Source organism: Oncorhynchus keta, chromosome 13 (assembly GCF_023373465.1).
Source record: "Oncorhynchus keta strain PuntledgeMale-10-30-2019 chromosome 13, Oket_V2, whole genome shotgun sequence".
Lineage (NCBI taxonomy): Eukaryota > Metazoa > Chordata > Actinopteri > Salmoniformes > Salmonidae > Oncorhynchus > Oncorhynchus keta.
Window position 1 is genome coordinate 49,256,833 of NC_068433.1, and position 24,055 is coordinate 49,280,887.

General features: G+C 44.5%; 3 protein-coding genes across 18 annotated transcripts in view; 1 reads left to right on the plus strand and 2 right to left on the minus strand.

Moving 5' to 3' along the window:
- Positions 1–2,821, minus strand: part of LOC118377779 (inactive histone-lysine N-methyltransferase 2E) — a 31,131-nt gene extending 28,310 nt beyond the window's left edge. For all 13 annotated transcript variants that reach the window (XR_008062964.1, XM_052460507.1, XM_052460502.1 and 10 more), the window contains exon 1: positions 2,534–2,821. The gene's annotated coding sequence lies outside the window, so the exon portion shown is untranslated. The remainder of the gene's footprint in view (positions 1–2,533) is intronic.
- A 3,797-nt stretch (positions 2,822–6,618) lies between these two features.
- On the plus strand, positions 6,619–7,964 carry LOC118378638 (NADH dehydrogenase [ubiquinone] 1 beta subcomplex subunit 2, mitochondrial-like). Of its 2 annotated transcripts, XM_035765627.1 has the most exons (4): positions 6,624–6,787; positions 7,156–7,300; positions 7,447–7,539; positions 7,865–7,964. In XM_035765627.1, exons 1-3 carry the CDS (start codon positions 6,702–6,704, stop codon positions 7,519–7,521), a joined length of 306 nt encoding a protein of 101 aa, XP_035621520.1. In that variant the 5' UTR covers positions 6,624–6,701; the 3' UTR covers positions 7,522–7,539; positions 7,865–7,964. The 2 variants fall into 2 exon arrangements, with proteins under 2 accessions (XP_052316473.1, XP_035621520.1); XM_052460513.1 differs by having other exon boundaries at positions 6,619–6,787; positions 7,447–7,964.
- A 97-nt stretch (positions 7,965–8,061) lies between these two features.
- LOC118378640 (lysine-specific demethylase 7B-like) overlaps positions 8,062–24,055 on the minus strand; it is a 31,458-nt gene continuing 15,464 nt past the window's right edge. For all 3 annotated transcript variants that reach the window (XM_052460508.1, XM_052460509.1, XM_052460511.1), the window contains exons 3-16: positions 22,759–22,876; positions 22,233–22,393; positions 19,273–19,414; positions 18,755–18,941; positions 17,989–18,151; positions 15,471–15,665; positions 15,271–15,362; positions 14,907–14,993; positions 14,388–14,630; positions 13,847–14,132; positions 11,912–12,006; positions 11,448–11,608; positions 10,763–11,142; positions 8,062–10,624 (exon numbers count right to left, since the gene is read on the minus strand). In XM_052460508.1, coding sequence (XP_052316468.1) covers positions 10,536–10,624; positions 10,763–11,142; positions 11,448–11,608; positions 11,912–12,006; positions 13,847–14,132; positions 14,388–14,630; positions 14,907–14,993; positions 15,271–15,362; positions 15,471–15,665; positions 17,989–18,151; positions 18,755–18,941; positions 19,273–19,414; positions 22,233–22,393; positions 22,759–22,876 — 2,399 coding nt within the window. In that variant the 3' untranslated portion in view covers positions 8,062–10,535. The remainder of the gene's footprint in view (positions 10,625–10,762; positions 11,143–11,447; positions 11,609–11,911; positions 12,007–13,846; positions 14,133–14,387; positions 14,631–14,906; positions 14,994–15,270; positions 15,363–15,470; positions 15,666–17,988; positions 18,152–18,754; positions 18,942–19,272; positions 19,415–22,232; positions 22,394–22,758; positions 22,877–24,055) is intronic.

The following is a 24,055-nucleotide window of genomic DNA, read 5'->3' on the forward strand; positions in this document are numbered from 1 at the left end:
ATACCGATTTCCGATTGTTATGAAAACTTGAAATTGGCCATTCCGATGAATCGGTCGACCTCTACTACATATGCGCAGGAGAATGGGTAGCCTAATGATAGTGAATTATGAGATATTAAAATCGTCCTGTCTCGTCATCATGTTGCTTTCTACAAACATGAGTTAAGACTAGTAGCCCACTTACTGTTAAATGTGGTAACTTGGTCCAAGTTGCCAAAATGGGTGGGAGTGTTTAGTGTTGGACAAAGCATGAGGTCAAAGAAGAGTGGGGGTGGCAATAAACATCATTGTTCTTTATACAAAGTGCTGGGTTTATATCCTGTTATGCAACTCCTCAATATGACAACCTGCTAATAACATAGCCAAATTCAACAACTACAATAAATCTGAGCTGACGTATATTGCGTTGTTGTAGTAGTATCTGTATATACATCCTGCTCCTCAAATACAATGCATCACGAAACACAATATTAGCAAAGAAATGTGAATGAACGTCATTGGGGGGGGGCTATTAGCTAACCAGACAGTTGGACAGCGAATCTCAAACTTATGACCTGACAAGTGTATGTTTGTATCAAAGGCGGACATTGTCACTATTTTAATGTACGACAGAAAGCAGTCCTTATTCATCTATCCCATTGTGCACTAGCTTGCCCGTGACTGTGTGTCGGCGTTGCAGTCAGCTCAGCCGATAGGGGTGTGGAGGGCTGAAAGCAGCTATTAAATTACAACATCAAGCCAAGCCGCCATTTTCATTGCGCTTTTCTAAGGACGGCAAGAAAACCGTGTAACTGGGGGACGGACACTCGCCACGAGAAGAAAATCCCCAAGAAATCAATCAATCGTCTTTCAGACATTCTTACTTAAGTATCAATCTGTCGATGCCGTTTATGTGTAGTTATTATTAGAAAAATGTAGAATCTCGTCGATAATTTAACCAGCTGGTTAGCTAACGAGTCATGCTAGCTAGCTGCAATGGCTTTCAAAGATACAAAACGTTGGCTAGCGAGTCTCGGCAAAGCAACCATTTTCTCAAGCTACATAGCTAGGCGGCTAACAAATTATATTGGGCCTCTTCGTCTTGAAAAATACATAAGTGAGTTATTGTATCAATATTTGAAGCTTGAACTACTACCCGACTGTTACATCAGTTGTAGTAAGTACTTAGCTAGCTAATATTAGCGTTCGAACTACGGTAAACGTCGTTACGCTGGCCAACGAGGTCTTTAACATGGAAAGATTAGCTACCCAAGCTAGTTTAGTACGGCAATTTGGCACGTCATAGTGTGAACAATGCGTAAAGTTCACACTTACTGAATATACGCTCTCGCAGTTTGATTTCACTTTTAAATAGCATTGAAACAATAGTGTAACCAATCGCAATTTAAACGATCAAAGAAGCTACATTGTCAGTGGAGGCAAGATTCCCCGATTTGAGTATGCCCCCTCCACTGAGGTATGGTCCCCTCCCCCCACGTTTGCAGCAGTTAAACCACATACCCTCTGAATCTAAATTAAGGGATGTAAATGCATTTGTCAACTAGGAACAAAATATAATGGTGGGCGTTTATCGGTCCAATAGCAGTTTGTTAATCTAGTAACAGAAGGTCTCTAGTTTTATATATAAAAAAACATTTACACAATTGTGGACATGCGATTGAACTTTGACCAGAAATATAATGAAACTACAATTTCCAGAAAATTATACGTAGTCTTTTGTTATCTATATGTAAACAAAAGACCTGTCAATGCCCTCTGCGCAACACCACATTTTGTGGACTAGCTGGCTACTCAAACGGAAATAAACCTTCATAGGATCAACAAGAAGTGCACTTCCAACCACATATGAAAATCTGTAACTAGATAACGAGCACGGATGTGTTAAACCAAGGCAGTCCAACAAATACTGCAATACAATTCATGATTTACTTGTTCTGTAAGTACAATTTTACCACTAGCCTATTGCATGGGAGTACATTGGCAAACTGACCATCCTTTGGGGGCTGGTTGAAAGAGAGCGGGGTAGTTCTCCATGCCACCTAGTTCGACTGCAACAGCATACTGACATTGCAGGTAAAACGAACTAGCCAAAATAGTTCAGGTTTGATATTGTATTGCTTTCCTTTCATTAACAATCCAATGTTATTCAACTGCATTAAGTAAGCGTGCTAACGTTTCAGAAGCAGCCAGTTGAATCTAAAATTCAAATGCGCTAAAGTTAGCCAGCTAAACACTGCACTGTCTAACTAGCAAATGCTAGCAGCTGCTAGCCAGCTAATACAAGCTAACGTTACACCAAAACAATACTATAATTCAGGCTAACATTCTAAGTGGCTCACTTATATAAAAAAATAACTAATTTCCTACCAGAAAGTTAGTTATCAACTTCCATCTAACTATAGCAGCATCCACGTAGCTAACGTTACTAGCTACAGTAGCTAGCCATGAGAAACCAAGTCGGCTAGGTAGACTAACTTGGTGAGCTCTTGAAAGTAAGACAACCTATGAGGTAGTTTTAAAGCGTTTTACTTACAGTTAAAGTCCACTGTAGATAACCTGAATAAAGAAACAGCGACCTGGGTGAGACCCCCGTCGCTAGAGCCTCGCTCTCTACACAACCAAAACAATAGCTACTTCACTCCACACTGCGGCTCTATAAGGTTTAAAAATATTTACACTGATAGCAATCTTTTTTAGAGACTCCCCCTACTGTAATTAATTTTCGTTGGTAATTATTGGAACCCAATAATGACAGTCAGTTCCGAACCGTTAAAATTGTGTCCAACCTACGCCGACTGTTAGAAATTAGATCCCCTCTACCCTGTCTCTTTTCCCTTTGCAAAAATGGCGGCCCTGGCAGGACTACCGTGACTCCGCCTCCTCCAGCCCCATCAACCCCTAACCCGAGCCCCGCCCCTACACTCTCCGGGGTCCACAGGCCAAGATTACAGGGGCGCCGTGAGATGAGATGGCTACATGCGCGTTCACGCGTCCGTTCTGTTCTGTAGTTTTCTGTCTGTAGTCCAAATTTCGCCGCTATAATGCCACTATGCAGGATTTGTTAGTTCAGTTGCAACGAGTTAGTTCTAGTGTGTGTGTGTGTGTGTGTATGTATATATATATATATATATATCTCTCTCTATCCTCTTGTTTATATGATCTCCAAACTTAATGTATAACAAATGTAAACATTTGTAGGATTGTTAAGAATCAACATCTCAGATTGTGTGAGTACAGCATGTTCAGCAACTCATTAAAAATGAATCCATTACCATGAATGGGATAATACCTCTTTATTGTCAATTAAAACATTTCATAAACATTTACATTTTCCTTCAACTGCTTGAAAGATCAAGCAACATGGTGCAACACAAAATGACAATACATGACAGACAATACAAGGCATAGACTAAACTCATGTACATAGTCCTGTATGTTTTTTTCTTTTCAACATGCATCTGAGAACAATTTCTACACTTTGATGTGTGAGGGGGTAAAATTAGGGTGGTCAGTGCTTGATTTGGGCAGAAGTTTACTGAAGCTGCGTACTGGCACTTCAGATTATCTACTGCTTGGGTTCCTGCACCATCTATAGAATATTAGCTCAAAAGTAGTGTGGAGCTCCTGCACCTGAATATAAACAGTACCCAAAATGAGTACTGGCACCTCCAGTATTTCAGTCCATGTCAAGCACTGTTGTGTGTGTGTGTGTAGTCAATGCAGTTTCTTAGCAGCCAAGCACAAAGTCTGGTTGCTTTTATTACTTCCTCTGGAGGAACTTGTTGAATTGTCAGCCCTTTCCCTCCTGTTTCGCACTTCTCTCAACTGCAAAGCAATCTGATGTGCTTTTGTCAACCATATGACCATGATGTCTGGCACAGAGAAATACAATGTTCTACATCTATGGTCTGCCATCTCACCACCGCTCATGTCTCAAAGATTCATTCATTCAAGTTCTCTTTCACTTTTATAGATGATCCTGCTGCAAAATGTCAAACTTTATTAAAATATAAAAAACAAACAGAAATATATTGTATTGTCACTGAGGTCCATGACACACCTTCTGTATCTGCTACAAATAAAACAAACTCATGAATGGCAATTATTTACATTTACATTTAAGTCATTTAGCAGACGCTCTTATCCAGAGCGACTTACAAATTGGTGCATTCACCTTATGACATCCAATTATTAGGCCCTAGTTACCAGAGTTTGAAATTAGCATCTAATTCTGCTGCCCAATGCAGTAGGAGGAAACAAATATCTTCCACATGAGCCCGTGCTTTCTTTGATTTAACTGAAGGCAAGGTGGGTGGCAGGCAATACTGACCAATGTCAACACAATCTACAAATGGAAGCATCGTGCTATTGTTAACAAGTACATTTAATTCATAATTGCCGTTACATTATTCCAGTCTCCCCCCAAAAACGGCACTATTATGAATACATTTTATATGTAGGCCTAGTTCAATAATACTGACAACAATGCGTATGGGCTACAAGAGGTCGGCTTCAAGAGGTCGAGGCAAACGGATCGTCGTATATGTAAAGTAAAACGTCTCCATGGCCAATTTTCAGAGTATATCATCCACACAGATTCATTTTCTAAGAGCTAAAGAGGTGCGTCCAACAAAGAATCAAAAAATACGTTGGACATGTCGTGTACGTGTCGTTCGAATTAAGGCGAAGATACAGTGGCTCCTGCGAATGTTCCTATCCTGTTCAAATATACAGTCATTGCCTGTTCACATGACATTACAGTTCGACCTCCCCTCCCCCACTGAGATCTCGCCAAACCGCATCCCCGCGCGCACGCGTAATACTGAAACTGGGCTTTCTCGTCTGTTGCTTGTATCAGATCGTCTTGACAGAGTAGATGAGCCTTCATAACTGCTACAACTATACTCATTTCGGAAATCTTATAGCGAACGTAGGTGATATTGTACAACAGTCGTTGGGCTATATAATACTGTATATATATATATATATTTTTTTTGTACTTGATTCAGAGTGTAGGTTTTTCATAACACTAGTTGGAGACGTTATCAAGAAGTAGCCTAGTCGGTTTCCGGGCAGTTTGATGAGGATGAGATTCGGTGGTAAAATAGAGCGTTCTCTCGTTTTCGCAAAATGGCGTTCTTGTTTTGATAGATTGACATTGCTCTCAGCCAATGATGCATGAATTGGCCTGTTTTTGCAGAAATGGTTGGCTTCTGATGACATCATTCGGACATCGGTTGTAGGCGGGTTCTGAGCTGTGAGGGGAGAGTGGCGCAACCGGAGAACTTGCAGAGCCAGGCGCCATTAGGGCTGAGTCAAGAAAAACAATGCTTTGGAATGCAAGATAAATACGGGATGAGCAATTTATTGCTGTTCGACGATATGAATTACTCAAATGAACTCGCCACTCAACGTATTGTATGCAGATAGCTATAGATCACTTTCCGTTATTTTTGTGAAATTGCAACAACGCCGCTGGTGGCAAATAAGATGGCGCCTGCCGTTAACGAGCACGCACGTGCATAAAGCGCACTGACTAGGCGGCGGCACTGCGCGCACTCCCGAAAGGATTGCGGAAAGCATCGTTTCTAAACCATGCTCTTAACTTTTGTCGTTAAGTCGTGTTTGGTCTTTATGTATTTCCTATTCTGGCATTTAAACCGAGATGCAGACTGGCGAGCCAATTTATAAGTCGAAACATGGGTGGATGGAAAGTAACGGTCAATGTCTATGAAATTGTAAAAGTGGCCAAAAAAAGCTGAACTGAACATTGGCATGAAAGGGAAGAAACTTTTCTGCAGGACTTTAAAGTACAATTCGATTACAGCTGGATACATTACAACTGATGGAACGCGAAGTTAATTGCAAATTTGATATTTTTGTAATAGTTTCCACCAGAAAAAAAGCAACTGTCAAACCGCTTAGCTGTCGATAGGGAGCTTAGAGCTTGTCCGCCATGTTTTTCCACTCGGTTCTCAGATTCATTAATCAGTAAAGGGCGAATACTCTTCACAATTACTAAACAGAAGAACTGCTCTCGTAATTTAAATGCTCATTAGCCATTTGTACCTGTTATGCCTGTCTTTTGTCACTTGATGTTTTTCTTTAAACCTGACTGCCGTCCTATAATATCCCTCCACCTTAATTTACTATACTGGATGCAAAACAAATGCACTGCATTTTCTACTACTATTCACCACTCACCCATGTCATGGAAGACATATACACATTAAAGGCAGGAGGTGCATGACGTTCCAACACAAAACCTTTACTCAAGAGGAAGGAAATTGGAAGGACTGCCATGACCACCAACCGTCCTTGCTCAGTTGTCAGTTTCTAAAAGTTTGCACAGATGCACGTATGCATTAATTCACCATGTCACAACACAAGTTTCCAGCATTACATTTTCATATGAAAAATTAAATACACATTTCCCAAATATTTGCTATACGATTCCCTTTTATGAGTTTCATACATAGATGCATTTAAAAAATCTACTTCTGTAACTACCTAATATACATATACACGTATATAAAGGGCTTTGTCTCCATCTAGTGTGCAAAAGTGGAAGCGACACGAGTCGATCCATTTTCTGAACAACCCTCCATCTCGACCAATCATAGCGCTCGTTGTTGGTTGGTCGCCCTCTGTCAAGGTGGAACGACATTTTGAGAAAACACTGGGGGAAGAGAGAAACAACGATGTCTTCTTTTGGAAGGGCCATGGGTGTCCTTAGGGCCGGGACGCAGCTTCTTACACGTGGACCTCAGAAAATAGTAACCCGAAAGTAAGTAACGTTACTGGTGTTATAAACGTTAACTAGCTATGTGCTAAGGACGAAAGGTTGACTTCAATATCGTCCTTCATAATTAAATAAACATTATCAATCACAAGTCAACTGTACACATATCACTGTCTTCTTAGCTTTAAACAGTAACGTTTGGCTATAGCTTATAACTAGCTTACAAGTTAACCAACTAGCTAGCAGTCTGACAGTAGGCCTACCAAACAGATGTCCAGAGGTAGGCGCCATGATCAGATGTTAACCCATTGGGTTGTTGGGTTTAATGAAATGTGTAGAGCGTAGCTACATTATACCGGTATAGGGTGTAAACAGTGATACCATCAGTGCTCTGGTTTTCTGTTCATTTTCAGAGCTGGCGGTGGACCACACATAGAGGCCCAGTACAGGCAATTCCCACAACTCACCAAGAGCCAGACGTTCCAAGCAGAGCTCCTCAGCAGTGCCATGTGGTTCTGGATCCTGTGGCACTGCTGGCATGACCCAGATGCAGTAATGGTGAGTTAAATGTAGATTAGGCTCCTAATCATAGTTATGCCTGATATGTCCTGTCCAATCTAGTTTTGGCAGTTCATAGAGTAAAGGATGGAGACAAAGCCGGTGTCTGTCAAGCAGACTTAACCTCATAATGCCTCTTCTCTCAGGGTCACTTCCCATGGCCTGATGCATCCGCATGGACAGATGAAGAACTGGGGATCCCAGCTGACAATGAGGAATGAGTTGCTCTCTACCCCCAGGTGTGCCTTTTGCCCTGTCTACGGCTACATCAGTCTTCTCCACCACAGGATCTGTGACTCATCCAAGGGATGTTTGTCAATGAGAATGTCTTGTCCTCTGATGGAAGATTGTGTTCATCACGCAACAGTCTTAAACTGTTGGTTTTATGCACATTTGCATTAGGATGGGAAATGGAATGCTTATTCAGTTAGTACAGTATATGCACGAGAGCCCTTCTGTAACAAGATGTGTTAATATGCCCATTTCAATTAGGTTCCTTACTGTAGCAGTGGCATGTTGTATAAGTATATTGTAATAGTACTTCTCTATTTCTTGCATTTCTAGACCCTGTGTGTGTGTGCCCAGTCGCTACCTGGAGGTTAAGGGTGTCCCGAAAGGCTTTGTTGTACATAGACAAATAAAATTCAATTTATTCTAAAACATATCTTTGGGGTGTGTACATATGGAACGCAATGACTGTTTTTGAATGAGTCTAATAACTCCTAGTTCTAGTCGTTTCCTGTAAAAAAAACAATAAAAGCATCAATTCATTTATATATTTACAGGTCACTTTTGAAATGCTGAAACAGTCAATGCATTAAGTAACAGTGTCACAGTAAGCCAGTGTTTATGGTTCAAACCATCTGAAGGACTAATGCACAGAGAAGAAACATGACCATTGATGGAAAAAAAAATATGCAAATAGATTTGCATGTAAGAGTTTACGGTAAATTCTGTACAATGAGAACTGCTGCTAATAACAAACCCTGCCTGCAGGCTAGCTCTTGTGCTTATTATTACACAGACGAGTGGTGAGGACTTCAACATGCAATAAGAGTTAAGGTGGAAATGTCTGGCAATAGGATTCAACACTATTCTGTGGAGGGGAAGACATTAAAGTAGTGATCTTAGTCATTAGGTGAAATCTCATTAAGGGCTGAGCGATAGACCACAATTACACCAAGGTTTGGTGCACTGCAAGTTGAAATCATAGCACAGCTTTCAAGTCAGATACTGTATTAAAGTTACTTGGCGACTAAGTAAGTCGATGTCATTTAGTGAAATATTCTGTAGACTAGAGAGAGGGTGTCTAAGGATGTCGGGACAAGCATTTAGCTCAACACGTACAAGTGGTGTTTGGGAGGGGGTCTGTCAAAAGAAAGATTTTGAATGTCTTGGATGTAGAGTTAAACTTGTTAAGTAGCTAGGCAGAGCTTGAGCATAGATGGTATCATCTCCCCCCCCCTTCAAAATGTACTTTTCTTCAGATTAAAAAGGACCAATTCAAAAGCACAACTGCTTAGTTAGATGAGAAAGAAGTGGAACAGGAGTCTGGTTGGAAGAACTTGCCTTAGTAGTGTACATAATGTAGCTGGTGATTAAATCAGAGGTCATATCTGTGGCATCATTCCCTGAGAGTGAATAACTACAATTCCAAAATCCACTTCAGCACCATATCATAGGAATCCCCCCTTCCCCCCTTCAGATTAAAAGGACCACCAAAGATTTTCGTTAGCCTACTTGACGTTGTCTATAGGTGTAGCAGGGCAGGTAACCTTTTGGAGTCACAGTATTACCCATTCTCTTAACACACAACCCCTCTAACCTTTGGAAACCAGAAGAGATATAGGTTCAAATCAAGTTAAGAAACCCTACTTGGACAGAATAGAAGTGGAGAAAAACAAGTTTTAGTTAGAAATGATCTTACTGACCTACACAATATATCATGACCACATGAAGTCTAAAATGTCCACATATACAATAATCATAAGAGAACAAAAATAAACCCCTTTCGAAGAAAATCCGAGGTTTACGGCCAAAATATAATAAAATTATTATTCACCTCAATTAATAAATACATAATTCAGAATCCATAAAAAAAATAAAATTAAAATCACTTTAAAAAAAACTATAAATAAATTAAGCAGGATATTGTACAAGTTGTTTTTCAACCAAGTAAACAACTTACACGATAAAACATTTCTTATTGAGGCAGCACTCTGTGTTAGTCTCCCTTTGACCATCAGAGGGCAGCAAAATCATTTCGATTCTATATAGTGGAGTATGGCTTTCGTATGACCTAGCAAGCATTAAAGCATGTGAAATTCAAATAGAGAAACTTATGATGAACGAATGCAGACAGGTTAAAATGTCATTGTTTTAAACCTGATGGGTTTTTACCCCCCAAAAAAACAGTGCAATTATAAATTCGGCAATCATCTTTCAATAGATGAATGACAATGTATCAGGGAATGCTAACCAAGAGAGTGCTGCCTCAAAACTTCTCTCAACGTCATTATTGCTGGTGTGATTGAGATAAGGGGAGTTGGGAGCATGGAGGACGTACAAACATTAAGCACCATTTCGAAAAATTAGCTTAGCACTTTCTTCCCTCAGGGCCAAAAAGGACCCTGCTAGAGAGAGCCCAGACACGGCGCCAGGTGGGTCAATGCCAGTCTGTGGAAAGCCAGCGTGTCTATCCCAACTTCCATCTTGTCCTGGGTCTCATCCAGTTCATAGTGCTCCAGATATTCAAGGAAGGCAGCGCTGGGAGATGCAGATGGTGGGACATCACACAGCCTTCATCAGCCATTAACATTGGCTGAAGATTTGTCTTCAATGTTGCGATGTACTGTAGACCTCATTCCTACCTCATCCAGACATCTAACACTTCCCCATGTCACATTAATGCCCACTGGAACTCTCTAAGTTTCCCTGAAGTTGAGTAATCAACATGCTTCCCCCATCTTCTCCATTACGTTTTAGAGTGCTTGCAGTGAAGCTGTGCGCTTGATTGGTAGCTTGCTCATGTGAATCCAATACCCTGTGGTCCTAAGCATGCACAGTAAGCCTGTTCGTTTGTGTGTCTGACAACAACAAGTCTTTCAGATGGGCCCTTTCCCCAGGCAGTGATTTCTCCAGGCCAAAAAGGTTTCGACTAAATGTACAGAATAATCTGGATGTGAGGACAGGGGTCTGTTCCCCTCCTTTAGCTTTGCCTGTGGCCCTCAGAGCTCTATACAAAGACGCCATTGTGTCGGTTCATCTTTAGGATCTTCCCCAGTCTCTGCTTGGCCGTGGCCATTCCTTTCTTGGGCCGCTTGCCTGAAAAACAACCCAAAACCCCACATGAATGGCTGACGTGCTGAATGAAGAGAGAGTTGTGTCACAGTAGCATCCAATCCCTGAGAACATGAACTAATTACTAGACAAATGGAAAGAATAAAATAGTTGGTTGCGTACCTTTCGTGGCCTGGTTGCTGACGGGAGGGGAGTTGGAGGCATGTCTTTTGGAGGGGTGGAGAGGGGGAGATATTGAGGGATCACAGTACTGGTAGTTGTCGACCTCTGGGCTGGCGTCGTGGCTCAGGGCCCCAAGGGAGAGGGGCCCCTGATTGTCCCAGGCCTCGCAGCTGCTGTTGCCCTGGCTGTCCATGGGGCTCTTGTCCCCCGCCACGCGACGCTGGTGCTGCTCTCGGCGCTCAGGCGAGCCTCGGCTCGGGCTGGACCACCACGGCTCCTGGGAAGTGGCGGCCTCGTCTGGCTTGGAGGGGCACAGCAGGCCAGCCATGGACAGCATGCCTTGAATGGCCTCCTCTGTGCTGGGTGAGGTAGGACGTTCTCTGCAGGGACACAGAAGAGTCAATCACAGGCCACCGCGCCAGACTCCACAAAAGCCAACTGTGGTCATCTTTACCAGTCAAAAGGGAAGTTGTACATATAATCTTTGTATGCATAATTGGCACATGCTTCGGTTTCAATTCCATCTCCATCGTTATGAGATTACTAAACCGATGGCGTGAACTTTTAGACATTTCTACAAGAAATCATCCCTTAATAAATAACTCAATTGCTAAAATATTTTTGTGATTCCAATAACAGGAGCTGTGTTTTAGCTCGCCCACGCACAGCGGGTCAGACCACCCACCTTTTGAGTGGCTTGTGTTTGTGCCGGAGGTTCAGGTCTGTTTGGTCCAGCTCTATGGTGTGCCCCGCAGCCCTCTGGGATGAGCCCCTCTCCTCATCATCATCATCATCATCATCATCACTCTGGGAGCTTCCTGAATTTTCCTCAGAAGAGGTGTTTTGCTGCAGAGAGGGAGAGAGACGAGAAACTGGTTGAGGGTTGATGCACGGCAGCGTAGCCTAGTGGTTAGAGCGTTGGACTAGTAACCGGAAGGTTGCGAGTTCCAACCCCCGAGCTGACAAGGTATCTGTCGTTCTGCCCCTGAACAGGCAGTTAACCCACTGTTCCCAGGCCGTCATTGAAAATAAGAATGTGTTCTTAACTGACTTGCCTGGTTAAATAAAGGTAAAATAAAACATTAAATAAAGAGTTAAGTTCTCACTGACAAAACCACAGTGGGGGTAGACCATGTTAATATCAGGTACCTGTGTGTTGGAATCACTGTCCGAGTCCATGTCCGACACATCGGAGTGTCCTGAGGCTTCTTCACCGAGTTCAGTCTTAACCCTCTCAATACCCCCTGAGAAGGCAAACATACATCATTAACCACAGATAATGGTAGGAAACATTCCCTCTCCGTGTCCAAGTCAACAGGTTACTAGACCTAGTCAACAACATGACCCTTTAGAAAGCATGGTGTGTCTGGGACAATGAGGTCAATAAACTGACAAAGTTGAGTCAGATTATAAACCATACAACAAACACATACACATATATACACTCTGTCGTCACAGAAAAAGACCACAGTGGCATGCCATTCATTTTCTAATAAAAGCTGAGTACTGGGGTATTGTCCAGACAAAGATTTTTAGTGTAGCAATATTAAGTTTATGAAATTAAATCAGATGTGAAAAATAGGCTATGCAAAAATGTGGGCACCCTTGTCATTCTGTTGATTTGAATACCTGTAACTACTTAGCACTTATTAATTGGAACACACAATTGGTTTGGTGAGCTCATTAAGCCTTGAACTTCATAGACAAGTGCATCAAATCATGAGAAAATGTATTTAAGGCCAATTGCAAGTTGTTGTTCTCTTTGACTCTCCTCTGAAGAGTGGCAACACGGGGGCCTCAAAACAACTCTCAAACGACCTGAAAACAAAGGTTGTTCAACATTATGGTTTAGAGGAAGGCTACAAAAAGCTATCGCAGAGATTTAAGCATTTAAGCTGTCAGTGTCCACTGTGAGGAGCATAGTGAGGAAATGGAAGACCACAGGCACAGTTCTTGTTAAGGCCAGAAGTGGCAGGCCAAGTAAAATATCAGAGAGGCAAAGGATGGTGAGAACGGTCATAAACAGCCCACAGACCACCTCCAAAGACCTACAACATCATCTTGCTGCAGATGGTGTCACTGTGCATCGTTCAACAATTCAGCGCACTTTGCACAAGGAGAAGCTGTATGGGTGAGTGATGCGGAAGAAGCCTTTTCTGCACACACGCCACAAACAGAGTCGCTTGAGGAATGCAAATGCACATTTGGACAAGCCAGCTTCATTTTGGAATATGGTGCTGTGGACTGATGAAACAAAGATTGAGTTATTTGGTCATAACAAGGGATGTTATGCACGGTGGCAAGAGAACACAGCGTTCCAAGAAAAACACTTGCTACCCACAGTCAAATTTGGTGGGGGTTCCATCATGCTGTGGGGCTGTGTGGCCAGTGCCGGTACTGGGAATCGTGTTAAAGTTGAGGGTCGCATGGATTCCACTCAATATCAACAGATTCTTGGGAATAATGTTGAAGAATCAGTCAAAGTTTAAGTTACGCCGGGGCTGAATATTTCAACAAGACAACGACCAAAAACACTGCTCAAAATCTACCCAGGCATTTATGCAGAGGAACAAGTACAATGTTCTGGAATGGCCATCCCAGTCCCCAGACCTGAATATCATTGAGAATCTGTGGGATGATTTGAAGCGGGCTGCCCATTCTCGGCAACCATCAAACCTAACTGGAGATGTTTTGTAAGGAGGAATGGTCCAAAATACCTTCATCCAGAATCTAGACAGGCGATGGGAGAGGCGATGGGAAGCGTCTAGAGGCTGTTATATTAGAAAAAGGAGGCTCTACTAAATATTGATGTGATTTTTCTATTGGGGTGCCCAAATTTATGCACCTGTCTAATTTTGTTTTGATGCATATTGCACATTTTGTTAATCCAATAAACCTCATTTCACTACTGAAATATTACTGTGTCCATCAGTTATGTGATAGATGAAAATGAAATTGTTTATCCAAACACCCAATTATTTATAAATGGAAATCATTGAAATTGTCAGGGGTGCCCAAACTTTTTCTTACGACTGTATATACATACATACATACATAGTGAATTGCTTCAGCATCATGACTTACTGAGGTGGCCTGGTTTCTCCTCTCCTCCCATAGTGCTGTGCTGCCGTTCCTGGTCTGACTCCGTCTTCATCTCCTCTCTGCTCTTCAGCTGGCCCACGGACGACCGCTCACTCCCCGCCTTCACCGGGCTGCTAGCCGTGCTACTCCCTGGTCTCCTCGCGTCTCGGATGATCCGTCCGTTGTGCAGCGTGAGACGCAGGTGTGTGTCTGGGTTCTCAGCAGCAGCGGCAGAGGCGGTGGACACCATGTTGAACTTCCCATGCACCGGGGGACAGAAGGTAGGGTCCTGTGGTAGAGACAGAGAGAGAGTTATAGGACTCATTCAACACAGGTATCAGACGTTTCTATTGAATTGTATTACTTTGTCTAGTATGGGAGCAGTATTTTGTAGTAGTAATGAACGGAAAATACTAAATGTGGTTTATTGATTGATCTAATGATAATTTCCAATAATAACAACAAGGCATTTAAATATGACGTATGCCAGAGAGCGTGTGACATGCTAGTTTTACGTTGTGGGAGTTTGACCTGCTCCTCTCACCTCCTCCAGAGGGCCCACCACCAGCCTCCTGAGCACCTCTCTGGTGTGCAGCTCCAGGATCTCCAGGTTAGAGGGAACCTTAGGGCCCTGCTCCTGCTGCTCCCGGAGCCTCCGGGCTGCCCGCCGTGCCTGACGGGCCGGGCACACCCTCTCCAGCGTGGAGCGCGTGGCCGGACACTGGCTTCCACCGCTTCCCTGAGATTTCACTGGCTTGTTGGTGCCACCACTGCTGGCCTGGTCTTCCTGTTGGAACACACACACACAACATAACACCATTAGAGGAGGGAGGGGTTTGAACATAACCTCAATCTTTAAATCTAATCTACGTCTATGGACAAGGAAGCCGCAAGAGACAGATTGGCAGTTACAAATAAGGTGCAACAAATCAAACACGTCAGTGACATACTGCATGATCCTGAAAGATGGATTTGAAGCACTTGTCATACAGCCCCTCAGATCGAGTGCTCTTCCACCTACACAAAGGTGATGCTCCTCAGGCCCTCCATCCTCAGACCTTACCTCTAGGTAGCGGATTTCCTTGGTCAGCTCTTTAATGAGACGGTTGGGCCTGATATGGTCCGGGACCTCGCTGGTGGGCTCCGTAACCTGCAGTCAGAATGTTCCATACACACAATTAAGGTGGAGTTGAACAGAGAGGCTGTGTTTCCACCACTGGCACAGTGTCATCAGATCTGGGGAAAACCACTATGACCCCCCCCTCCCAACCCCCCCATCATCAGAGCTCAGCTGGGAGATAAACCATTCAGTCTAGATATTCATCAGCCAACAGAGTCAGGTGCAGAATAGAGAAGGTGAAGCCAGTACCATCACCCAAAGATACAATGGGAAAAAAAAAAATCACATTTCATTCTGTGCCCCTCACCTCTCTCTTCAGCCAGGTTTTCAGTGGACTGATTAAAGATTTCACTCCCTCCACTAGGTAGGTCTGGGGCGGGCAGTTGTCTTCTCGCAACTCTGAGAAAGAGAACAAAGGCGTTATATTTGTTATGATGCATGCAAAATAAAATGTAAAAAGCCAATAAATATATTGTAGTATCATGTGGATTTTACAGCTTCACTCACCTTTCAGGGTCTCCAGCAGGTTCTTGGCCACATACCAGCAGATAGCCTCAAAGTAGGGAAACTTGAAGAGGTCTGGAGTCTTCAGACGACGCTCCATCTCGTAACACCTGAGCTGCATGCCAATGTTGAGGTTGTGGAGGAAGTTGCCTCCGAACGCCATGCAATCCTGAGAGGTGAGGACGGCATGGATCCATCCTGCAGAGGGCAGCACACAAACACACAGTCAATGTTTGACTCACTGACTGGTAATACATGGACACTGGCTAGGTGTTGTATTCGTCAAATAGCAGCCAAGCATCGATCATCATGTCACCAGAACCCATTGGAAAGGAGCATCAAGCCTATCACCTTGTACTTTCACCCCCCTGTGAAGTTCACAAGTTTTATCATCTGTATCCTAATAAACTGCATGGTTTCATGAGTCGTAGTGGGAAGACCACACACCATGTCATCGTGTGACTCCAAGTTTACTTCAATATGATGGTTATTATATCAACATTTGCACAAAGGCAGTTCCATCACATAGTTCATTTTATCGACACAAAAAAAATCGACATCTTGTCCAGCGCATTTTGTTTTGACGACAATTGGAAAGTTTACAGACAAATGTTGTGTTTCCGTCAGGTCTGTCATCACATTCCCTCTCCGACATCTACTTTACTGGCATAAAAAGGTTGGTATTTGACACAAACACCCAACCTGATAAAAACCGACACACACACACTGTTGGCACACAAACTGACCTGACAACACAAACATACAGGGTCATATCAGGTCTGCCTGACCTGGTCAAGATAAAGCATTGCTCTTTATACCTCCGGAGAGAACAGAAAGCAGAGACGGCGGTGACGCAGCACTGATACTGCAGGCACTGACGCGGTTACGGGGTTACTGCGGTTGAGCGGCCAAGTATGTTGTGCTCTACCCCCTCCCCAAATATCTATCCCACCTCTCCACACCCCCTTAACCCCCTGGAAAAGACACAGCTGAAGCCCTGGTCATGATTAGTCTTAACCTTTACTCAAGATACACACAAAAAATTTTTTTTTAAATGTGTGTGTGAAATTTTTCTCCCCAATTTTGTGGTACTATCTTGTCTCGCTACAACTCCTGTACGGGCTCGGGAGAGACGAAGGTTGAAAGTCATGCATCCTCCGATACACAACCTAACCAAGCTGCACTGCTTCTTAACACAGCGAGCATCCAACCTGGATTGTGCGTCGCCCCACGGACCTCCCGGCCGCAGCCGGTTACGAACACAGAGTCTCTGGTGGCACAGCTGGCGCTGCAGTACAGCGCCCTTAACCACTGCGCCACCCGGGAGGAAAGGTATACAACTTTGGGAGCATTTTAAAACGTGTGGGTTTTCCTTCTTGTTCCTATGGGAGTATTGACACAGAAATGTATGGATACCCTGAACTTTTGAAAAGTCTGTTGAGTTGCACACGATTTCTGTTCTGAACCGATGACATATCCTGTATAGTTTTACATCGTCCTCAGGTGATCTCCACAGGCAAAAAAAACATGGAACCCTGTGATCTACAAATGAAATACGACCCCCCCATCAGGTAAGCTTATGGAAGGATCCTTGTGGTGATAACAGAGATGGTGAGATGGGGTTAAATCACTAAAGGACATGAGTGAAACCCCTCTAAAAGCCATCTGGAGTTAATGAGGAGAACAAGGAGCATGTGTTAACCATGAGGTTCTGCTTACTGCGGTCGCCCGTTCACAGCTCTCTAGACGTGTTACGTCATCAAGACATGGGGTGGAATGTGAGAGGTGAATTACAAGTCACATGCTATAGCAGAGGCTTGGCTGAGGATAAAGTAGGCCCAAGAGCTGCTAATATGGTCGCTTTCATGACATTACTGGTGCTGTTGTTCCATTAGGGAACTTCCTATTGTGTTACGACAATATAGACGGGTGTGTCTAGTGTCTAGGCTGTTGCTGAGCAAAGATTCCTTTTCCAAATTCACTTGGCAATGACATGTCAGTGTTTTTCCCAGGCAGGAACCCTGGGAAACTAGACCGTTTTTGTTTTTTGAGGATATAGACAGGTTTCTCTACGGAAGGGCAGACAAGACTACCAGTCTATTTATACATCACCAAAAGCAGGCGTGTGAGAGAGGTATTTAAGGACACAGTGGAAAAGGTCTTTTAAGGACACTGTCTAATTCCAGAAGGGGTTTCTGTGTCACACGCTCACAGGGCCAGTCTCCATCGTCAGTAGTAACCCCTCTTCATCTACACTATGGTTCCAGGAACACAAGCCTAATGTAAGCTGTTTAGCTCTTCAGGAAAACTAAACACATGGCCTGTTACAAGAGAAGGCAGTGGAGGCTGCTGAGGGGAGGACTGCTCATAATGTCTGGAATGGAGCAAATAGGATGGTATCAAACACATGGTTTCCATGGTTTCCATGTATTTGATACCATTCCACCTGTTCCGCTCCAGCCGTTACCACGAGCCCGGCCTCCCCACTTAAGGTGCCACCAGCCTCCTGTGACACACACACCTGTGGGGATGAGCAGCGTGGTTCCTTGCTGCACCACACACTTGTAGCACTTGTCCACCTTGTCCCCAAAGAACACCTCACTCTGGTTGGGGGAGGAGCTCCACGCCTCGTATAGTGCAAGGTTGGCCTGGGTCGGCTTGATCATGTAGAATACCTTCTCACCCTGGAAACACAGAGAGAGTAGAGAGAGTTAATGAGAGTTCATAAAAATAAAAATAAAATTTAAACCAAAAAACATCAGAATGTGACTAAAATTAGAAGCATTCAGATGCCTGCAAAGATGCTTCATTTCAGACACACAGATGCGTTTGACTTTCACACCAGGGGATTTTTTTCTTCCTGTTTTTCACAAGCTGAGCTGCACATTGCTTCTATAGCGAAGGAGAGTGCTTGCCTGCCAGCCTGGTGATGTCACCATGAACACAAAGCACAGTTTGTGATTAGCAGTGGTTGGTTACTTTGTTGCCGTTGGAGGGATCATTTATTACCACGGCGGGGACACAATTCCCCCTGGAACTTCTGCCAGGGTACCAATCAGCCTAGATTGCTCTAAATAGCTCCCCCATGTACAAACATACTTGATTAAATGTCAGCACGCATTACAAGTGGTGAGAGGAATGCCAAAGAGCGAGCCAGGCCGTCGATTTATCACCAAATAATGTTGTGGACACAGTTGATTTCATTGACTTGCCAAACTGCACTCAGCTCACTGCTACGATTTGATAGTTACATGTCCTACATGGACACTAGGCTAACACCCACTCACCCAGAGAACGTGGTACCACACAGAGGTGCCGCCGAAGTCGATGTGGAAGTCAGTGTAGCTGTTCTTAACCCCCATGAGGCAGTACTTCTGGACAAAGGGCTTGGGGAAGAAGGAGTCATCTGGCCAGTAGTTCTCCACCCAGGACATGTTCTGAGCTATGTCAGGTACCACCACCTGATCTGCCATTCTGGGGGGGAGAGAGTGAGCGGTAAGAGGGGTATGGCTACTTAAGAGGGTCAAAAATCACAGTAAAAAGTGCTGAAATTGACTAAATAATGAGATCATTGATAATACGTAGTTTGATCACTTTTGTCATGAGCTGAACATCATGTATTGTTGAATGTTTGTGTTCATTCTTGTTTTTCTCTTGTGAATCATGAAGAACTTGACAGCAGTCTGTGGATGCTCTTGTTTTCGGTTTGCGTGTCTTGTAAATAGCATTAATTTAAAATGTATCCATTTGAATGGAGAGAGAGTCTGCAATGGATTATTAGAAGTAGGACCAAATTACAGCTTACCTGGTATCAGAGAACTCCAGGCTGATAACGTTGAGCACCTTGGGCCGATGAGGCTTGTAGTAATACTTAATAAACTCTTTCAGCTTCATCTTGCTGTCTGCTTGCCTGGCCACGTCGATGACGTCAATGACTTTGTCACCGCCTGTGGACGACAAGAGAATGATGACCAAGCCGTCATATAGTGGAGCAGACAGCAAAACGTGGTATCAGTCTGCCCATGGAATCATCATCATTTTGTGTCTACAGTCTAACAGTTGCACCATTCAGCCAGATATATAATACATCTGGTTAAGAGAAAGGATCATTCCTACTGAAGTGACAGACACCAGGGATAACCATTTTAAATGGGAGTCAGTGGGCGAGGGGATCTGAACTCTGAAGCTCTCTGGCATTTCCATGTCTCTGTACAACTCCTAAGGGAGATACCGGCACAGCCAATACACCATATGAGTGGATGGAGTGGGGGGCGGGGGGTGAGGGCCAGACAATCTGTCCAGTCCATATGAGTCCCAGAGGTGGAGACTGGGGAAGGGGCCACTGTCTTTAATGGGTGTGAGGGTAAAAACCCACCAGCACTCACACACACAGCTGGGAGGCAGTGAATCAAACAACACAGTGAACGCCGGGGAGAGAGAGGGCCGGAAACGGGGGCCTATCGGCAGTGTGGGGACAGGACAGCTGGTGCTTGTGTGATCCTCCCACCACCAACCCACACACCCCTAATGTTCCCCAACCCCCTACACACACAGCGGGTCCAGCTGGACAGCGTCTGATGACAGTGAACAGCTGGAGTTAGGGTAGCTAGCCAAACAGAGAGAGCAGAACAGAGAGTGTTCGTTCTGTCAGTACCAGCCAACAAGCCCAAAACAGACCATAGTAAATACTCCACACTACACCTTTATATTGGCTGGTAGCACATGGTCAAACTATTCCTGTGTTTTAAGCAATGCACCGACACCTGGCATTCACTCCAGCTAGACCCTGTAGGGTCCTTCCAGACACCAACCTTTCACATGATATTTAGACTGAAAACTTCACCTACCTCCAACGAGGAGGAACAACATTAAGTACTGGGAGGTGACAAATGCCAGGTTTATCCTAAGCTGTCCGACCATAGTCTAGGCTTGGGTAACCCCAGGAGACAGCAGGTTCCAGGCCTGTCCCCCATTGTGTCCCAACTTTTAAGGAGGTAGGTAACCTGATCCTGCTTGTGTTCTGTCTCCACCCAGTCACAACACCTGTGCTGCTTCCTATCAGAGCAGCTTAATGCTCAACGGAGTATGGCAGAGGGTGGAATATGAACTTCCACGATGAAACACAAGTAGCTTAATGCTCAACGGAGCATGGCAGAGGGTGGAATATGAACTTCCATGATAAAACACAAGCAGCTTAATGCTCAACGGAGTATGGCAGAGGGTGGAATATGAACTTCCACGATGAAACACAAGTAGCTTAATGCTCAACGGAGCATGGCAGAGGGTGGAATATGAACTTCCATGATAAAACACAGTTTAATGCTCAGCGGAGCATGGCAGAGGTGGAATGCTCATGAAACACAAGAGCATGGCAGAGGGTGGAATATGAACTTCCATGATAAAACACAAGCAGCTTAATGCTCAACGGAGCATGGCAGAGGGTGGAATATGAACTTCCATGATAAAACACAAGCAGCTTAATGCTCAACGGAGCATGGCAGAGGGTGGAATATGAACTTCCATGATAAAACACAAGCAGCTCAACGGAGCATGGCAGAGGGTGGAATATGAACTTCCACGATGAAACACAAGCAGCTAATGCTCAACGGAGCATGGCAGAGGGTGGAATATGAACTTCCATGATAAAACACAAGCAGTTTAATGCTCAACGGAGCATGGCAGAGGGTGGAATATGAACTTCCATGATAAAACACAAGCAGCTTAATGCTCAACGGAGCATGGCAGAGGGTGGAATATGAACTTCCATGATAAAACACAAGCAGCTTAATGCTCAACGGAGTATGGCAGAGGGTGGAATATGAACTTCCATGATAAAACACAAGTAGCTTAATGCTCAACGGAGCATGGCAGAGGGTGGAATATGAACTTCCATGATAAAACACAAGCAGCTTAATGCTCAACGGAGCATGGCAGAGGGTGGAATATGAACTTCCATGATAAAACACAAGTAGCTTCATGCTCAACGGAGCATGGCAGAGGGTGGAATATGAACTTCCATGATAAAACACAAGTAGCTTCATGCTCAACGGAGCATGGCAGAGGGTGGAATATGAACTTCCATGATGAAACACAAGCAGTTTAATGCTCAACGGAGCATGGCAGAGGGTGGAATATGAACTTCCATGATAAAACACAAGTAGCTTAATGCTCAACGGAGCATGGCAGAGGGTGGAATATGAACTTCCATGATAAAACACAAGCAGCTTTGGGTTGCGTTGGGCATCCAGTCGGTCCAGATAGCTGTGGGTTAGTAATGGGCTTGTAATAGGAGCCTTGTGGTACCAGGCCTTTCTATTCTATAGAGAGCAGAGGTGGTCCTGTTGGGGGCTGAGGAAGACCTGCCCTCCCCTCCTGTAGGGCTTATTCAGCCTTTGGGAGATGATTGATAAAGGGGCTAAATACCCTCTGAACCTGGCAACCTGTTTGTTTGATGGACAGATGGCGTCCGCACAACGTTAGGCGCTCATTATCTGACAGAGAATGCATTCATTAGCTTTTAATTATATTCTATTTCAAAACAATAGGTGCAGGTCACATATGTCCTATCAAATAGGCATCCCATGCAGTAGACAGGCAGTGGATGGGTTGGTTATCAGTCTTAGTTGTGCTACATACTAAATGTCTGCCCTACTACCCCACTTAGTTACTTAGACAGACAAAAGCCCAGGGTGCTTGAGCATGTACTCAAGCACCCCCCCCCCCCACACACACACACACGTATACACTCTCTCTCTATGTCCTTACCGACAACTTGCTCCACATCTTTGACAGAGAAGGATGGTTGAGGCAGCCTGAGTCCTAGTCCCTCTATGTTGGACACAGCGATGGGGTACTGCCAGCCGTGGCTTTCCAGGTACCTCTGGGTCACCTGCTCCCCAGCCATCCACTGCAGGATCTCATCCCCACTGCGACACACAGACACACAGACAGACAGACAGACAGACAGACAGACAGACAGACAGACAGACAGACAGACAGACAGACAGACAGATACACAGACAGACAGACACCCAGACAGATACACAGATACACAGATACACAGATACAGAATGGTTAATGGCTAATTCCTGTTGATATGTTCAACTCTATGTAAATACCCAATGAGAGAAATTAAGAACATAATACATGTTAAGTATTGTGACTAAAACAAAGATCACAGTCTTGTTCATAGAAACACGACTGCTGAGGAAACGTGCGTTTTCTGTGCAGGTGTGAGAGTGGGTCTAGCTTGGCATTAGAGTCCTCGGTGGTAGGTGTTCTGGGCTCCTACCTGGCAAAGGTCCTGTTCTGGAGCTCCTTGACAAACACAGAGGTGCCAGCCTGCACTGGCTTGGTGCCATCGTCCTGCTCGGTGTAGTCATGCCTGTGCCAGTTGTTGCGCTTTTTCACTGCAAGAGGAGAAACGCAGAACATCAGACTCACAAAACGCCACAGCCTTCACTGGCCATGAAAACGATCACTATAGCCAGTGACAGACCTGAGACAAATTATTACTGTATTCAATTTTCTTCCCTTAAACCAACAGAGCCTTGTGAATTATGGATAGTCATTAGTCTTGATAATATATTTTCCCCGTTCATCCCCGAGCACAGAGGCCAAGGTGAGGGCTAGGACCCATTTAAGTCAAAAGATTACAGCTCCATTCAATTAGCCTGTTAATGTCTGGCCCCAGGCTCTCAGGGGTCAGGCTCCTCTAAATCAGACTGGAGACTCTGCTGCTCTCCTGGGGACAGTCCATCAGCCATGAAGGGAGAGAGAGGGGGAGGGATGGAGAAAAAGAGGAAGAGTGAACAGGCACGGGGGACGGAACAAATAGAGAGAGATAAAGAGAGAGAGCGCGGGAGAGAGAGATAAAGAGAGAGAGATAAAGAGAGATAAAGAGAGAGAGCGCGAGAGAGAGATAAAGAGAGAGGGGGAGGGATGGAGAAAAAGAGGAATAGTGAACAGGCACGGGGGACGGAACAAATAGAGAGAGATAAAGAGAGAGAGCGCGGGAGAGAGAGAGCGGGAGAGAGAGAGCGCGGGAAAGAGAGAGAGCGTGAGAGAGAGAGATAAAGAGAGAGAGATAAAGAGAGAGAGATAAAGAGAGAGAGCGCGGGAGAGAGAGATAAAGAGAGAGAGCGCGGGGAGAGAGAGATAAAGAGAGCGGGAGAGAGAGATAAAGAGAGAGAGCGCGGGAGAGAGATAAAGAGAGAGAGCGAAGAGATGAAGAGGGAGAGAGATAAAGAGAGAGAGCGCGGGAGAGAGAGATAAAGAGAGAGATGAAGAGAGAGAGCGCTGGGAGAGAGAGAGAGAGATAAAGAGAGAGAGCGCGGAGAGAGATAAAGAGAGAGAGGGGGAGGGATGGAGAAAAAGAGGAAGAGAGAGAGAGAGATAAAGAGAGAGAGATAAAGAGCGGGGAGAGAGAGATGAAGAGAGAGAGAAAGAGAGAGAGAGCGGGAGAGAGAAAGAGAGAGCGCGGGAGAGAGAAAGAGAGAGAGAGATAAAGAGAGAGAGCGGGAGAGAGAAAGAGAGAGAGCGCGGGAGAGAGAGATGAAGAGAGAGAGAGCGCGGGAGAGAGAAAGAGA

Excerpts from the sequence above, each read along its gene's own strand:
- LOC118378638 (XM_052460513.1), top strand. The coding sequence starts at position 6,702 with ATGTCTTCTTTTGGAAGGGCCATGGGTGTCCTTAGGGCCGGGACGCAG. Across the intron at positions 6,788-7,155 it reads CAGAAAATAGTAACCCGAAA|AGCTGGCGGTGGACCACACA; the intron begins GTAAGTAACGTT and ends GTTCATTTTCAG. Across the intron at positions 7,301-7,446 it reads ATGACCCAGATGCAGTAATG|GGTCACTTCCCATGGCCTGA; the intron begins GTGAGTTAAATG and ends CTCTTCTCTCAG.